The sequence below is a fragment of the Lates calcarifer genome, linkage group LG2 (genome assembly GCF_001640805.2).
Source record: "Lates calcarifer isolate ASB-BC8 linkage group LG2, TLL_Latcal_v3, whole genome shotgun sequence".
In the NCBI taxonomy this organism is placed as follows: domain Eukaryota; kingdom Metazoa; phylum Chordata; class Actinopteri; family Centropomidae; genus Lates; species Lates calcarifer.
The window spans coordinates 3,951,781-3,970,377 of NC_066834.1; the positions used below are offsets into that span (position 1 = coordinate 3,951,781).

The 18,597-nt window shown below is 39.9% G+C and overlaps 1 protein-coding gene across 1 annotated transcript; it reads right to left on the reverse strand.

Annotated features, from left to right (window-relative positions):
* Positions 1–1,467: 1,467 nt before the first annotated feature.
* Positions 1,468–18,022, reverse strand: cmtm4 (CKLF-like MARVEL transmembrane domain containing 4). The gene is made up of 4 exons (XM_018683127.2): positions 16,990–18,022; positions 10,733–10,909; positions 5,015–5,113; positions 1,468–4,468 (listed from the first exon to the last, which is right to left on the reverse strand). The coding sequence occupies exons 1-4, from the start codon at positions 17,173–17,175 to the stop codon at positions 4,304–4,306; spliced, it is 627 nt and encodes a 208-aa protein (XP_018538643.1). The 5' UTR covers positions 17,176–18,022; the 3' UTR covers positions 1,468–4,303.
* Between the last annotated feature and the right edge of the window lie 575 nt (positions 18,023–18,597).

Consider the following 18,597-nt stretch of genomic DNA (forward strand, 5'->3'; position numbering starts at 1 on the left):
TAATAAAAAAGTCAGGGTTAGGGCTAGGGTTAGGGTTTGTAAAAAAGTTAGGGCTAGGGTTAGGGTTAGGGTTTGTAAAAAAGTTAGGGTTAGGGTTAGGGTTAATAAAAAAGTCAGGGCTAGGGTTAGGGTTAATAAAAAAGTCAGGGCTAGGGTTAGGGTTAGGGTTAATAAAAAAGTCAGGGCTAGGGTTAGGGTTAGGGTTAATAAAAAAGTTAGGGCTAGGGTTAGGGTTAGGGTTAATAAAAAAGTCAGGGCTAGGGTTAGGGTTAGGGTTTGTAAAAAGTTAGGGCTAGGGTTAGGGTTAATAAAAAAGTCAGGGCTAGGGTTAGGGTTAGGGTTTGTAAAAAAGTTAGGGTTAGGGTTAGGGTTAATAAAAAAGTCAGGGCTAGGGTTAGGGTTAATAAAAAAGTCAGGGCTAGGGTTAGGGTTAGGGTTAATAAAAAAGTCAGGGCTAGGGTTAGGGTTAGGGTTAATAAAAAAGTTAGGGCTAGGGTTAGGGTTAGGGTTAATAAAAAAGTCAGGGCTAGGGTTAGGGTTAGGGTTTGTAAAAAGTTAGGGCTAGGGTTAGGGTTAGGGTTTGTAAAAAAGTTAGGGTTAGGGTTTGTAAAAAAGTTAGGGCTAGGGTTAGGGTTAATAAAAAAGTCAGGGCTAGGGTTAGGGTTAGGGTTAATAAAAAAGTCAGGGCTAGGGTTAGGGTTAGGGTTTGTAAAAAAGTTAGGGCTAGGGTTAGGGTTAGGGTTTGTAAAAAAGTTAGGGTTAGGGTTTGTAAAAAAGTTAGGGCTAGGGTTAGGGTTAATAAAAAAGTCAGGGCTAGGGTTAGGGTTAGGGTTAGGGTTTGTAAAAAAGTTAGGGCTAGGGTTAGGGTTCGGGTTAATAAAAAAGTCAGGGCTAGGGTTAGGGTTAGGGTTAATAAAAAAGTTAGGGCTAGGGTTAGGGTTAGGGTTTGTAAAAAAGTTAGGGCTAGGGTTAGGGTTAATAAAAAAGTTAGGGCTAGGGTTAGGGTTAGGGTTTGTAAAAAAGTTAGGGCTAGGGTTAGGGTTTGTAAAAAAGTTAGGGCTAGGGTTAGGGTTAGAGTTAGGGTTAATAAAAAAGTCAGGGCTAGGGTTAGGGTTAATAAAAAAGTCAGGGCTAGGGTTAGGGTTAAAAAAGTCAGGGCTAGGGTTAGGGTTAGTTAAAAAGTTAGGGCTAGGGTTCGGAAAACTAAAAAATCCAAAGTTGTAGTTATGTCTAATAACTATTAATTATTGTGCTATTGTGATATTAATAAATTAAATTAAAATTAAGAAAAAGTTCCCAGATCTATCTCAGCTGAGACTGTGCACATATCTGCAAAGCAAAAGATGCAACAAACTGTCCTTGCTATTCAGAATGTGATGTTATATACAGTATCTTCACTGTCCTGTAAAAAACATGTTTCTCCAAAACAATAACTTTTCACAAGCTAAGAAAAAAAGGCACGAAAACTTTCATCTGTTCAAATGGTTTATTTTTCCAAAGAAGTTAGATAAATTTCACCCATAAAGGTACATTTAATTCTTCACTTTGTCTGGTTTTCACTGGACAGCAACAAAACACAACTACACCCATTTGCCATGCATACGAATTTAAAAGTAATCTTACAATTGAGATGAATGCAGTGCCATTTTATTAATGAGTCCCTTTGCAGGACTATTGTAAGTGAAATATAAAGTTGTTTTTTTAAAAAATTGTTTTGCCCTTTTGTCTTTTGTGCATAAACTGTCAGAATAAAACCTGAGCTATTTTCAATAATGTCCAAATCATTTTATTTATATTGTCACTATAAACTGACGTGAAGCCTACTGAGAATGTTTTTAAATACAAAAATACACCTAAGTACGGCTCCATGCTGTACAAGACAGACCTCGCCGTGGTCATAACAAAGCACACAGAATTAAAAGGAAACAGAAGAGCTTCTCACCTCTAATTTCATTTAGTCAAACTGATCATGTATGCTGTTCATATCACAATGTGAAAACTTTTTTCTCTCTCATAAATACAAATTCTTCATAACATAGTGTAGCATAAAGTTGTACATAGAGAAAGCTGCTGCTTCATAGCTTTTGAAAAATATGATGGTCAGTTTATGTCATCAAATAGCAAAATGCACTTGCATGATTTGTTGATGCTGTACAAATGTTTAAGTGAAGATTGTTATAATATCACTCAAAAACAAATCCATCAATGTAAGTAACATACATAAATACAAATGTGATTGTCTTTTCATACAATTATTTCAGTCACCAAACTGAGAGAAATAGCAGTAGAACATGATATAAGTTACTTAGAAACAAAAGAAAAGCCTGATTAATCAAACATACTGTATAGTGTAACTTCTGAGGCTATTTAAGAAGCCATACAGTTTTTGTTTTTCATTTTAATCCACAGTCAGGTACACTTCTGGTCCTTCCATTACACACACACAATGCTGTAATTACCTGGGTGTAACTACACTCAGTCCACTGAAGTCACAAGGAATACATTTTAGAAGACGACCAGGAGATGGAGCCATAGAGTCAATTTAGACCCTGCACAAACTCACCAAGCCTAATATACAGGAAGAGATCTCACACAACAAAGAAAACACGAACATGTAACTGTAGTGTTGATTCAATACATCAGGGTGATGTAAGACACCAAAAAATTACATAGATGTTTCTTCCTTCAGCCTAAAAATCAAATATGATGTGATTTTAGTGTGAGCCTCCTGTTTGTCTTTAAGGAATGGCAAGTCTGTTTTGTACTCTGTGTACGAGCTTTATGATGCCTGCAATGAGGAGTGACAGAGATTTCATAATAAATGAAGTGTGTGATAATATACTGCAGATACATATACAGACATTTAATTCAACCAAATACAGAATGAAAGCTGTGACAATGACGTTAAATGTACCGTATTTCCATCCCACTCTCTGTGCCTTCACTTTACTATTTTTCACTTAACTTAAAGCATCAATTTATTCAATTCTCTGTGATAATCCTATCATATACAATGTTTAGGAAGGCATTAAGAAATACAGCGCTCTGGTTGAGGCACCCTGTGATTTCATTTCAAATGTTTTGTAGAATCAAAGAATGAAGGAGTGTGTTAATACCTGAGATACAGTATATAGGCTAAGGATATTGATCTTGACCAGGTCACCTACTGATGTTTGTTTCAAAATGAATCTCACTGATGTACCGTACCTGAAGCCTCTGATATGTGCAAAAAGTAACAAGATATCAATTACCTCATCATCGCCTGATATAACCTACTCCTGGCTCACAGTGTTGACCTAACACAGACCTTGAAATTTTTGGAATGCTAGTGAGGAAATATTTTTTGGACAGCTTACACACAACCTGGAATAAAATATGTGGAACGAAGAATTATGAATTCTTACTTTGGTCTCATAATTGTATCAAACCCATTGTATGCATTTGTGTTACAAATAAGTAAATCTTTTTTTTTCAGATTTCAGATATTTTGACCTTTTGTTGTACTGCCTGTCTTTATTGCAGTTAATAATGACCCTGTATTGTTACTGTATAACTGCTGGCAGCACAGATCTTAACAGTGGCTAAAGGTCACATGTTAAAAGGCATTTGCAAAGTTAGTCAAGACAAAGGAGAAACAAACTCTTATGTTAGCATGTTATGTTTAGATTAAAGTATCAAATGTCAACCTTGCTCACAGGTAGAAGCAAACGGCTGATGTCAGTATCCAAGAAGGATCAGTAAAGTCATGGTGCTTCTGTTGTACTGCAGGTTACTTTTCGTTTCTGGTACAGTGGCTTCTTGGATCCCACGATCACATTTATTACCACAGACTTCACAGACAGCTGCGTGACATAAGCAAACTATACAAAAGCTGATCATCTTTTACTTGATTTCATTCACAGTGAAACACAAAACCTTCTAAAAAGTCAACACCTTCGTGAGAACAAGTCAGCCTTTTTTGTCTCTTTGTGGAAGTCATCTTTCACACTGTTTTAGAAAGATATGTGGATAAAAGGTTTTGCAGAGATTATCTTCAATTCCCGAGAATCTTTACAATATGTATAACTGCAGCCAGGATGACTGATTAACAAAGTCACATAGCTTGTCTGTGGCCATGTAGCTGAGCAGGCAGAGAGCACAGCTGAAGTATTGTGATGAGAAGTTGGAAGCGTGTGGTGAGCTCGAGATGACCGTTCTGCCCAGAACTTAAAAGAATTACTGTTCTGAAGGCAGAGTAGTGTCCATCTCAGTCAGCTGCCTGTAGTGTGGCTTTCCCTTAGTCTTTCAGATTGTCTGCTAGCACTCACGCAAGCTCAGGTCGTGCTTCCATTTCTCCGCGAGATGCTGTGCGTGCTCGCATGTACTCGCTGGTCTGAGGTGCCCCTTGACACCCATTGCCGAGGCGCCACCTCCTTACTGCCAGGAAGGTGTTTATCCCATACACAAGTGTCACTATGAAGCCAAAGATCTGCATAAAAGTGGAAACAGGAAGCAGAATAACAATGTCTGAATTTGAAAAGGAAATAAAAATCTACAGGCTATATATCTCCTTGCAAATTTGTCAGTGCAAATGTGATTTAGGCTGATGGAGTTAAATCAGAAACATGAATATCTGCACAGGCTTACAAACTTAAATGTTTTAAAGTGCATGAATAGACACATGCTGATGCACAAGTTTAATCACACTAGCTAAGAATAAACACAAATTATCCAGTGTTAAAGAATGTGAGTTCAGGTTTACATGTGTGAGTCAATTTCAAATCTAAGCAACTGAAGCTAATAAAATAAAACCAGAATCGCCTCTGCTTGTCCAGACATAGACAATAGAAAGGATGGTAATTAAATAAGATCTTTGCTGAGATCTTAGCTGACAGACCTCAATGCATCAGTATATTCATATACATGTATGCATCCTTTATGAGATGCCTTGATTGGATGAGAGGTTTACTAATGTCTACCTTGTTTGTACCAACATAACTGGAAAAAAGCAGGCAGGTTGGCTTTCATCACTCACCACTGCTGCTATTTCAGCTCCAGTATTGTGGTTGATGCAGGCCAACACGAGAGATGACAAGAAGAAGAAGAAGGTGCTGGCAGCAGTGTTAACCAGGTCCTACAGGAAGACAAAAAAACACACACAATATTTTTAGACTCCCGATGTACATCAATGTTTTTCTTTCAGGACTAAATACCAACTATCTCATAAGGTGAGCAGCTGAAACAGAGTAACTCATAAATGGTCATTTGTCGTCCTTGCAGTGTGACATAAGCTGTAGCGTAGAGAGTGTGGCAGCTGATAAGTAGATTGGAGGTTGTGGGTTTGATCCTGAGTTATATGCTGTGCTTTTTAGTCTACAGCGCAGAAGAAAGAGTGAAAAGCTAAAAAAAAAAAAAAAGTCCTCCAATGCTTCTACCTCAGTGGTCCAAACTGTTAGAAAACTCTGCAGAAGTTTTGAGGTTGTGGATTCAAGTCCCACATGAAGTACATATCATGAATGAATTCATGAATTCAATTATAATATACCCAATACATCTACTCATGCAGTGGGCTACACACAACACTTTTAAACAATGCTATGACAGTTGCCTATTGCATTTTACATTTTAATTTTAAACCCACAAAATATTTCCTCACAGTAGAGAGGAAAAGCACAGAGATGTCTGTTACCCTAAAGCAGGTCAAGTAATCAAGAAATTTGAAATTTATAAAATAAAAGCTTTGCATAAACAGTGGAGCTGTATCAGTACTATAAGTTAATCTCTATTTAAAATGTTAGAAAACATTTGAGGCCTTTTTGATGCTAGTAAAACCCATATTAGTCTTAAGAGAGCTGATTCTATGTCCAGGTAGCACATCCTCAATTATGTTGTACCATGTTGAACAAACATGTAACCAGCCAGACCATATCCTGGTGCTTCACTGTGAGCTTAAAACCACAGGAGGGCAAAGAGGCCAACAGCACATACTGAAAAACCATCTAGGACCTCATATTAAACACAGACACATACACCCTCTCCACACACACAACTCACTCCATGCCCCACCTTTTTACATGTGACAACGAGAGTAAAAGAGATACTTCCCTTTGATGTTTTACTCCCCTGTTTTCAGCAGCTCAGACAGTCGGGAAAGGGTTAATAATGAAGCGTTCAGCGTGACTGGGGCATAGCCCTCGTGATCAGATGCATGATTGTAATCATAGCAGACGTGGTCTCTCATATGACACACATGGCACATACAATGGCCCTGTCACAGACACTGAGACAGACATGCAACAGATGAAGCAGACAACTCAGTGGAGCATTAACAACTGTGATAATTTGTCACTGATCTTGCGGTGTAATCAGTAACACATTAATATGGAACCATAACACCACACGCTAACTGACACAGTCAGTGTACACCAGTGTAATAATTCTAACCTTCAACTGAAATCAAAGCCTGATCCATCACACACTACAAACACTGCTGACACTGCACATGCATTCATTCATCTCGCCAAACTGGTTAAACAGGAAATACTGCTTAAATTCATTCTCCGGTGCTCTGTTGTCGTGTGCAGAAAAGCTTTTCTACATCTCAGTACCTCAGTCAGTTCAGTTGACCCTCAGCCTCTTTGCTTTACTCTCTCCCACATTCCACGTTTTAACCAGGGCAGCACTCTGTAAAACCTTAAATAACATAAGCACAGACTGGACCAAACCACTGGCTCTCTGGCTTATTATTGGCTCGTATCATTGTTTTACAATCTTCTCTCTCCCTCTGCTGAGTTTCAGAGCACTGAATAAAACTAGTAAGCTTTCTATATACACACATATATATAGTTTTAGTTGAAAAGGCTTTACTCAGCCCCTTAACAACCAGCCACATAACCTGGTATCTAATTGAAACATTAGTCAAACTATATATTGATTTAAAGCTCAAGCCCCCTTGTAAAATTATTTTGATATCCCAAAAATTTGCTTAATTTCTAAATGGAACGCAAAAGTATTACACTATATCAACAAAATAAATAAAACTAAATAACAAATAACTTTGTTTTACCATATTTGTGAATGTGGTCCTGTATGACCTAGACTAATGTAGAGAACTCCAGAGTCCCTTTACAGGTAAGACAAGGATCGGAACTGGATTCAGAGGGCTTCAAGAACAGCAACCGTTTTATTTTGGGGTTTTTTCTGACTGGTGTACAAAAATGGTATGTTTGCTCTATGGTATTTGTTAAGAGTACACACAATGCTCCGTGTTACTGTATGTGGTTCTATATTTATGTTTTGCTCTCAAGATAGAAGCTCCCACCACTCATAAGACTGCATCCATGGAAACCCTAGAGGATGAAGCAGAACACTAATTATGTAGTCTATGCTCTTGAGGGTTACAGAAAGTCACACTGGCCCAGAAAGCTTTGTGCAACAATAAAATCCATCTCTGGCTTTCAAACATCTATGCCCGATTCCTTCTGAAAGACAAATAAAGATAGTAGGCAAGTATTCCATGTCTTTTGTCTGCTTGGGTGGCAAGTTTCAGCTGTCAAAACCCAGAGAGCTTTTATTGGATTCGACTTGCAGGTAAAGTAAATACAAGATGAGTAAAGTGGTTTCTGGTCTGACCTGATGATAGATTAATGACTATAGCTAATAATAACCAGAAACTCTCAGCTGTGTGTGTAGATTCAGCAAAGAGACATTGGTCATTATGAGCAGGATAACACAGGGTCAGAGAAATAAGGAGGGATGCACACATACTGGCCATACAGACTATTCATTCTGTTGAAACCCATCTAGAATCTTAATCCTCTGCCTGCAAGGTATCCATTAGTTGGTAGGTATGTAATCCAGGTGTCTGTACAATACAAATGTCAACTACCATCAGCACTAGCTGCATGACTTCCTATGACACCTTTCTATGACTTTCTACCCAAATGTCAACAAATAGACTGTAAACACAAGGTGTAGATAGCTTTAATTCAATTTTGTACAAGGTTCTTATACAAGCCATGGTTTATCATTTAATTAATTCATAAAAGTTTGTTGTTAAAATATTGTGGTTTTTGCATACCTTGTTGGCAGCCAGTTATGGAAAGTATATATGGCAGCAGAAACCAATTTTAACACAGAAACTGAAGAATTCTCAACTATTCTAACAACAAACTTTCTGAATAAATATGACTATATCTATATAGGCAGTAGATGTACAAATTTTGATATTTTTGTGACATAAACAGATACACCAACAGTAGCTTTTAATTTTGGCTTTAGTATGTAAGGCTGTGTCAGGTCTAGTCAGCACCCACCATTGGTCTTTCCTTTGAAGTGCCCAATTTATTCATGCATTAACTGTGATGAATAACTGTGTGCTCCCAGAACAAAACAACCAGAATATATTGGGCATTCAAACCATTGTTCTTCTGTAAGAATAGAGAATAACAACAGTAACATCCGTCTATCCCTCTTGCTCCCCTTTCGGCTGTGAATTTTCTTCCCTGTGTGTGTGTGTCCTCAGGGTTGCCCCATTTCTGGCCCAGAACCCCTGAGCATGGCCGACAGTTATTTGGCTGTGAGAATTAGGAAAACAATGCATTGTGTGGTCTGCCTTCATCTGTCTAGCCAAACAATTGTGCAAAACAAGCTCATTCATGCAAACTAAACCCTGAAGTTCAACGTAATCACTAAAGTCACAGAGACTGCATTCATTTAGTTGTGGAGGTGAAGGGAGTGGGGTCAGGACCTGTGTTTCCCCTTCTGCACTGCCAAAGTCATCATAGAGGGTGAGTTGGAGGAGATGGGATCACATAGCACATAATTGTACAGTGAAAACCCTCCTTCTGAAACTCTCAACCGCATTACAACACAGCTCGCTCCATAGAGGAGTAATGTCAGTGTTGGGAAACAGAAGAAGGCAGCAAAAGGGTTAACAGCTGGTTAACACTCTGAAATGCTTACTCATGGTGAAATTCCCTGGGGCCCAATTTGACTAGAGCAGCTTTGAACTTGATAGACATAAACAGCGTGGGGTAGAGCCTACACTGTGGACTGCAACCAAGCACTGTGGGCTTGTTACTATAAGCTACTACAGTTTGGAGTCAGGGCAGAGACTGTGAAATCTTGAAGGCAACATCTACTGTAAGTCATGCTAAAATTTACAAACCAAACAGACACAGCAGAGGGTCTTTGTGGTGTAAGCACAGAGCTTGTTGTTCTCCAATGTTCTTTTTCACTAAATATGACAGACTTCAAACCTTTGTGCATAACAGCATGACTTACAGCAATACCAATAAGCCAAATCACAGCCAGCTAGAGTCACACTTGAAGAAGAACAACCTCTACTGTGAGCCTAATGGCTCTCTCATACACACACATAATACATGTTGATTACACATTTCTATGACTATTACTCACCTGAGTGGAAAAATAATTAACTAGTCAGAGCTGTCATTAGAAAGGCCAGCGGGCCTCAGGAGAAAAGGAACACAGTGTCTCAGAAAAGAACGAACAGGAGGATTTTAGATCATATGGACTGTACTGGTCACAGGTATCTGGTAAAAGTTCCTCGATCAGCACTCTTAAATTGGCTCTGGCCTCTTTGAGACTGAAGAAAAAAAGAGAAAGAGCTTTCATTTGGTGTCGTTCTGCCAAAAGTAGAAGCCAAAGGCACACCCTCTCTTCATGTTAGAGGTGGAATATTGTACCATGGATACCATAAAGCAATCCGATAGCTATGGTTGGATTTGGACATCTGGCTTAACATCCACTGCTTTACTACGATATGTACTGTAAGCTGTGTGGCCCCTGGAAATACAGTTAAAGACGTTTTTTCCACTCCTGTCTGTAAAAGATACTTGGCTGCAGCTCAGAACACACCAGTGTGTGTGTGTGTGTGTGTGTGTGTGTGTGTGTGTGTGTGTAGGCAAATAGTGAAAGGCAACCAGTATCTGCTGGAGAACACCCACTAGCTCATTTGCTTACAGCTGACAGTGCATATCCTGGTGGTAATGCTGAAACTGTGTGCTCTCAGTTCCACACTCACTATAGTCTCACAGTATAACTATTACCTTGCATAATAAGTTTGTGCTAAGCTTTACCCTGACACTAAATACTCCTATACAATATACTTCAGTCAGAGTTCCCTGTAGGAAGAAACAATACATTCAGGAAAAGTCTGGCTCAATGCAGATTGCTACATCCATTGTTTAATATTATGATAACATTTATGACCAAAATGCTGTGAAAGGTATGACAATTATGATAACGAGAAGAAAGAAAATAAAAGAAAGAGTGATGAGCACATACTGTTAACCCTTAAACTTTTCATTGACCTTTACTTTGACCGAACTTCGGCCATCAACATGTTAGCATCAGCCATGCTAACAGTGTGATGCTAGGCACAGCAGTTCCTTGGGCTAAATGCTGTCATGAGCACAATAATTAAGACTTGTTCAGTTAGCACTTCGCACAAAGCACTGCTGAGGTTAATGAGAATGTCACAGTAGAGTTTTTTTCACTTTTGCCATTAATGTTGCTAATATTACAAAAATAAAACATGCACTTGTCACCTGATCTAGATTTAAATTTTGCAAAAAACTAAAGCTCCAGACATCTGAAATCATATTAACCTTCTGCTCTACCACTATTTTGCTATGATGACACATATTATGTAATCTAACATAAAACGTAAACAGCCAAATGTCTTATGAGTCTGAGCATATGATGTATTATGTCTCCCTGTACGTACCGTGAGGCTCCAGTTGACATGGGGCACCTTGGTGTGCAGGTTGAGACTGAAGATCAGGAGGAGGACTCCTGTCACTACGAAGGCACTGCAGCTGACAAACTCAAAGAAGTAGACCCCTCCACAGGGAGAACACATCATGATAGTCTCTATGCAGATGAATCCAATGAGTGATAGGACCTGAAATGAGAGGAGAGACAAGAGTTAAGTGGGAGAAGACGAGGGGCATATTGAATCGACTGGATTGTAGCATTTGCTTAGTTATTCCAGAAATACATTAAATGATTCAACACCTGATTAGCAAGGCAGATATAACAAATGCATATTACAAAAGTTAAAAAAAAAACAAAAAAACAAATGCTTACTGCTTATACTGTTCTTAAGCATAAAGGGTACTGTAGGTCAAGCCAGTCCTGTAACTTTATGTGAGTGTTTGTTAGCATTGAAATCCCAAGCTTTCCAGATGATGAAGTGATTGTCCTATGAATAGACCAGAGGCCATAAGCCCATCTCATGAGTCCCACTCCTGGCGGTCTGTGATGATGCCTGCCTCCAGCCAACATCCATCAACAAACCACAGTATGGGAAGAATTCAGCTATTTAGGTGTTCTCCTGCCATCTAGACCCCGACAAAAACCACACACAGATTACTGATTGGCTCAGAGCTGTCCAAAACCCAGAGACATTAACAGAACCATGAGAATGCCACTGCGACATATTATCGACCTGAAGCAGTTGAATACAGAACCAGTTTAGACCAGATCTGCTTGGTCTACCAGGGCTGGAATCATTGGACGTTTTCTATCAAATGTTGATATAATATATTGTATAATTGTGGGTTTGAGTTGAGGGATAATTGGAGGTTAAACTGTAAGAAAAAAGTCCATGGCCACTTTTGAGCTTTTCCAAATGGCAAAACAACTTAGGGTGAAATTTGCTTAACTTTTTACTCTTCACATGAGACTCATTATATATTGTGCCTGGAAGAGCAGTTTCATTGTCAACTACGGCATGCCTTTTGTCTTTTCTGTGTCTCTCTCTCCTCTATACACTTGTTTGATTGCATGGTATTTACAAATGTTAATGAAAACTGCAAGGGGCGGTTTTGCGTGAGCAGATGAAATTTAACACAGGTGTTAAGTATGTGCTGTGTTTTCTTCCTTTTCTTTTTTCTTCATTTAAAAAAGGTTTCTAGAAGTTGCACAAAATCTCTTAGTGTAATTCCATGCAAGTGTTACTGATTTAGAAACCAACACAACAGACCCAAGAACAAAAAAAAAATAGTACAAATAGTATGTAATCAAGGCCTGAGAGTTTGATAGATTAAGTAAAATATTTTGTTGACACAATTCCTCTCAAACCAGGGGGAAAAACATAACATATATTTGTTACAGTATCTCACCAACTCATTTACAGTACTAAGTACTGTAAAGTACTACTAAGTACTACTAAGACTACAGGAAACAACAGTAAAAGACACTGAATGCCTCACTGATCTACATTGTTCTAATGAGATGGTACAAGGTTGCAAGGTGGTGGTCTGTCCTCTCATGTTACTGATAAAAAAAAGAAAAAAGTTCATAACATCATTAGAGGAGTACATGGATTGCAGAAGGTGGTTTAGTAAATTTTGCTTTAGTCTCAAAATGGAGGTGTGCAGTGAGAGAAGGAAGAACACTGCTGAGATGATCACATGGCTGTTAGACTGCATGTCTCTGGGTAATTGACATGGAAAAAGGGAAGATCAACTGAAAATTATATAAACAAAATGATCAGATAACACAGGGGTGGGGTGGGGGACTGACAACTGAGCAGTGGCAGTGGACTAAACTATGCTATGTACCAACTGTTTAAATCAGCAATAGAGAACACATTACTCAATATATCCTCATAATTGTCCCTTTAATATGTGACATAATACTACATGGAGATGATATGGAAATGGGGTCACCTACTGTTTGTATCTGCATGTTCAAAACAGGCCCTATTTGTTGAAGATGAAAGGAGGACAGTGAGTTGCTAAACCTGTGCCTAGTATGTGAAGACTGGTCATAAATGACACAGTCCATCTTTGAGCAGTGAAAAACTTAAATGGCATGTAATAGGTATTGTTGCTATATTTTTCCTGTTTTTGCTAGGACTTGTTTTGCAAGTAGTTGAATTCCACCAACTGTACAGCAAAACTTTTTTTTATGGACAGAGGACAGTTACCTTTCTTTCACAGAAAAGTCTTTCAGTCTCTCAGAGGTGGTTGTACCTAAACCTCTGAAGCTTGTTTATTATAAAGCTAATAAGATTCCATAGTGTCCATGTAAAAAAGCTTCTAAGCTCTGACTTTAAAAATTCTATCGCCTGTATTGTTTGTGAAATCCAATATGGATTTTCAGCCGATCTGATGCCAAATTGAATCCAGCCCAGCTAGTTGCATCACATTCCTTGACATCGCTAAAAACAAATGTATTTGAGAACAAACCCAACCAGTCTAATTTGCAAAAAAGACCCTTCCTCTTCTCCCCTAGCTCTCAACAGCTCAATAGCCTGTTTGTCCAGTTTAATGAGCAGGGTGTATTGTCTAAAGTGTTGTTGTGTGATGACTGGCACCAGTGAACTGTCAGTAGAGAACTGTCCTGGTTGTGACAGCCTCTTTGTCCAGTATTTCAAATCTTTGGCCGAGACATCACCTCACAGGACACATGTTGAAGTCCACAGACAGCAATGCATTAGCACTGCAGACAGCAGACACATAACCTGTGGCACACTAAAGCAAAGACAAGAGAAAACAAATCCATGGGGCTGACAATCATTGAGACAAAAGTTTTATTTTGTGCTGTTGTTGCAGCCTCATTAGAGCGTGTAGCTGGATAGCAGTCCATCTGTGACTGTAACACAACCAGAACAGTTACACCCAAACAGGAGTGGAGGGCTGCTTGGGCTGTTGGATGATGTCATGCCTCTTGAAGAAAGCATATTGCCCCCTCCCCGCCCAAGTCCCTGTGTAGCAGGTGTCAGGCGGCCACAGGGGAGGAGGCAGGGGATCACAGAGCACCATACTGGATAATCTTGTAAGTAATGATTTTGTGCCATCCTTCACCCCTACACAACCGGTTAATCGTTTGTGCATAAGTGCATGATCATGCACATCAACCCTCTTTCTCTTTTCTCTCCTACATGCACACACATCCTTATGTTTGAGATTAAGCATCTTATTAGTTGCATTTAAAGGCCTCTTGGACTCAGATACCCCTCTTATACACCATCTGTTGTGGACAGAAAATTAATGGAGGAGAAAAGAGGCCTCACTGCAGAGACTACGCAACATTATATGCTGCACTCCTAGTGGTATGGGACTTCAGCAACACACACACACAAAAAAGTTGAATATGCTTCAGCAGCAGCCCACAGTCATCTATATGATGGAAAATGTAGCCTGAACATAGGTTATATTTCACCCCAGAGGGCATGGCAGCAGCAACAGCATGCATGTCTCCACACATGTATGCACAACGCTCTTGTTGTCTTTATGTCTCCCCACAAGCTCAGAATAAGTAATGTTTCAACCAGAGGAGAATGGAGCATATGGTGTCTCTCAGAGAAGGAAGTGCTCACTGACATTTGGGAGCATCTGGTAACTTCATTACACAACATTCACAGAACAAAAACACACCTTACCATAATATTTAATCACAACATCCTTGTTAAAAAAGAGAAACATGGCTCCACACAACATTTACGAGCGAACTGATATAAGTTATAAGGTTTGTTGGGAAACATACAGTTTGATTGATGTACCGTCAAGCCCTACAAGGTATCAAATTCCTGTCAGTGTAGAGGGGCATGAGGTGAATATCGACTGGACTTTGTTGACCCAGTCACGGCAACGAGACAAAGACAAACCTGCTGTCAGGATGGACACACCTCGGTCAGGTTACAGCCTTGTGGGGGTTGTGTCCGATCAGTACAGGGTCAACACTAGCCTGTGTGTCCATTCATCCAAGGAATGACAAGTTGACTGGCTCTTTAAAAGCATGTGCAAATGCTTTTAAGAGCCCTACACAACTACAACTACACAGGTCTATTAGCACACAGCATCCTGGTCTCCACAGAGGAAAACAAAGCATTTCTCCGTAAACAGGGGCCCGTGTGAATGTCAGAGTGGTTTGTAATTACTACCTTAGTACAAACAAGGGTGTTGAGGTAATATTGTAAACATTTCCTTGGTAGAGTAATAAGGAAGTGTGAACAAAGGCCAGAGAGGGAAGGTGAGGGAATAAAGTCCATTAACTTTTGAGTGATAATTGGCAAAACTGACATCATCACAAAAGCTGTTACATTACTCCATTTTGCATTGATGCTAACTGCACATGCTGTGTAAAGATGATCTATTAACAACACAACTACTGCCCTCTCAGCCACAGGACAACTTTCCGTTAACACAGTGATATAAATAACAGGCACAGCACCTCCTTGTCAAAAGAGTGTTTTCACAGATTAAGCAGAAACTGTGCTACATTAGGTACTTCGGTACCTTACAACATGCAGTCAGTTTTGCATTGTCATCTATCTGTTCTAAAAGGTCATCACCAAGGCCTCAGTTAGCACAGAGTTAAATGATTAAAGGACAGAGCAGTAAAAATGCAAGCCAGTGAAGCTATTAGAGTTTGGCAGCACGCCTTGCAGGCCTCCTCCAGTATACTGAATGTAAACTTGAATGACTTTCATTGGTCCTGTCCTTGTTGATGAAAAAGATATGACTAGTTCAAAGTGGAAAGTCAGTACCAGCTCTTAACAAACCATTCAAGTAAATAGTAGATTAGCAATATGAGCCAAGATAATGCCTATACACTTAATTTACTTTGGTTGTACAATACTTGGCACATTATAATGCATATACTGCAGCTAAGGGAAATGGCTAAAGGCTGCCACTGAACAGTCAAGTCAAAGACAACATTCTAGCATTTGCTGTGAAACAAATGTGACTGTGAATATGAATCTTCCCAGGTACCGCATGCTCCAAACTTCTCCCACACTGATGACAGATGGCTTCCTATCCTAACTTCCCACGTACACAGAGGTAAACATCACAGGTGTGTGCAACAGTAAATGCTGACCGCGCTCTTCTCTCAGGCCACTGGGACACCCAGCCACCCACAGAATGAAAATACTTTTCAAAAACTACTTTTTCTAGAGTTAGGCAAAAGTTTTAAAAACTGAATCCAGAGAAGCCAGAATTGTGCAGTATTATCTTCAAGCAGTTTGGGCCTTTAGTTTGCTTGTGCTATCCACTAACATTGTTAGAGGTAATTGCTAGTTTCCTCAACTCACTACTTCATGTGTGTGAGTGTGCAGGCCTCTGTCTGTGAGTTTTTTGGCACCAGAAGAAGAGAAATGGCTGTGGCTTGATAGATATTTCCTCCTCTGGTGAATTGTCAGAGCTTTGGGAGCCCTCATTTTGCTTTGTTGTTGCCTCCTCTCCCACTTCAGACATCTGGTTTAGGTGCATTGATTTAAAATAACAGTGAAAATGTGCACTTCTCTAGTGACTACTAGATCCTGACAAGGAAATGCTGAAAAAGATATTTTTTATTTGTCAAAGCATGATTTAAGACCTAATCAAATACACACCGGTACATTGCTGAGTAGACCCATGGTTCCTAAACACATTTAAGGGTTTGAAAGCAGCAGAGGACTAGCAGAAAACAGTCAGACATTGGATAGGTACCTACTAGCAAACATGCCAACAAAAAGTTATGAAGTCCCATGTTAAATACTGGCTTGTCACAAGAGCTAGAAATTTATCAACAGAATGGTGCCAATGTGCATCCTTCAAAATAAAAGTCTACTGAGAATACACTGTCTGGCAAGCTGTGCAAAACATGGCTGAATTGAGAGCTGTGGTCTGTAGCAACCCAGCACATATACCCTCACACATAGTGAGGTAGGCATGAAACCTGACTGACCACTATTAGGGATGCAGTTCAAGGTAAACTACAACCTGTACGGCCGCATCTAGTTAAATAAACCATTTTAACTTTGGGGTTTCCACTTCAGCGACACAAGTAATAAGTTAGGTGTCAATGCGCAGAATACAGGAGTTTCAAAAATGTTAAGTTAGTGCTTAAAATAAGTGTAGTATTCGCCCGTGTTAGTCGCTGCTTAGTGGATGCTATCCACCAATGGTGCGTCATAGTTTGCCTCAGTCACTTTTATGATGCTGTACATCTCCGAACATTGTAGTAATGTATGGCCATGATCAAACTTACCACTTCAACCACCTTTAAAATTCCAAAGTATGACTTGAGGTACTCCATGTCGCACCTTATCCCACCCAAAACGTTCCTTGAGTGGACGGGCTCGGTGGTGGGTTGATACGGGCTACTGGCCCCGGAGATCATGGAAGTGTTGGAGGCCTCGCCGTCAAAGCCCTCCGTCTCCTCGGTGGTCCTCATGATGATTTCGGGAGAGAAGCTGGACTCTTGATGACAAATGTTAGGACATACAGCCAAAACCCAACGCTGACAAACCGCCTGGATCTACCTCACGGCGCAGGTTATGTGACAGAAAGCACACTTTGTTCCATGCAGGCTGGAAGTGGATGGAGAAAACAAACCAGACAGTCCACTTTTCATAGCCACCCCGCAGGGGAAACAGCCGCGGTGGGTGCCCTTTGACGTTAAAGCGCAGGAAAATCCGGCTGGTATCCGTTTAATGTAACCCTGCGGAGTGCTTCCTTCTGGTTACAATGTTGCGTCTCTCTCCCAAAAAGCCGCACTTACAACTATGTTAGGCGGGTCACTTGTTCGAGTACCAGTGTCACTTTGCCATAGACGGTTCTGGTTAGTTCAGCGCCACCGACAAAAAAAATGCCTACCGGGCTGTATGACTCGTCTCTGCAACCGAAAAACATCCAGCCATTATGGCCAAGAAGAACCGAGAGAGAACGTCGCTGTTCCCTATTGTAAACTTAATTAGGCTAGTCTCTACAGCGACCCACGGTGAGGCTGCCTACACTCGCTATGGATGCAAGGCAAGCTTGTCTCCGCCCCTCTAAAAACTGCACATTCTTGTGTAGGCTCTGCGCCCGTCTTAAGTATTCCCAAACAGCCTGCAAAACGAATCCAGCCGGAACCACGCCGACACGACCGATCTCTGCTGCATTCTTCTTCGGCTCTTCCTCCTCATCGTCGTTGTTTCTCTGTATGCTGCCACATATGTCCAGCCAGGCCTGATGGAATTATTTCTTCATCCTCCAGAGTATTAAGTGTGGCTGTAGCTCTTTTTATGGATTTTTTTCGGTACTTCTTCCGGGGTCAGCGTATCACTATAATGATCTTAATATTTTTTTCTGAACTATCTGCAAAGGCCTTTTTTCACCCTACATTACAACCATTAACATAAAAATATAAATGAGACTGGACAAAGTTATATTAGACTATACATGGTTTTTGGTGGTCTACAGCTGCTTTTCTCTAAATTGTTTGACAGCAAACATCCTGGTTATTTATCCTGTGTCATGTCAGTCATTTAAAGTATACTCTTAGAATTCTGGGATAAGCCTAATTTTCTTTAGACGGAATGACTGAACTACACTTCCTTGCACCTTACTGCCCTCCTATGGTTTTTAGTGGTATTGAAGGGTTGCCTAGGTAATCGCTGAGGGCTGAGATGCTGTAAAAATCTATGATACCTGAATGTTGCATCTAAACATCTATTATCCTGTGATGAAGTGGTGCAGTTCTCTGGTTTTAATGCCAATGGCTATTTTTTTAAAATATCAGTTTAACATGTATTTATGTCATGTAATGTATTTAAAAATATTTTAAATACATTACCTACTGTACTATTGTGTCACCCTCCATAACATTAGATGG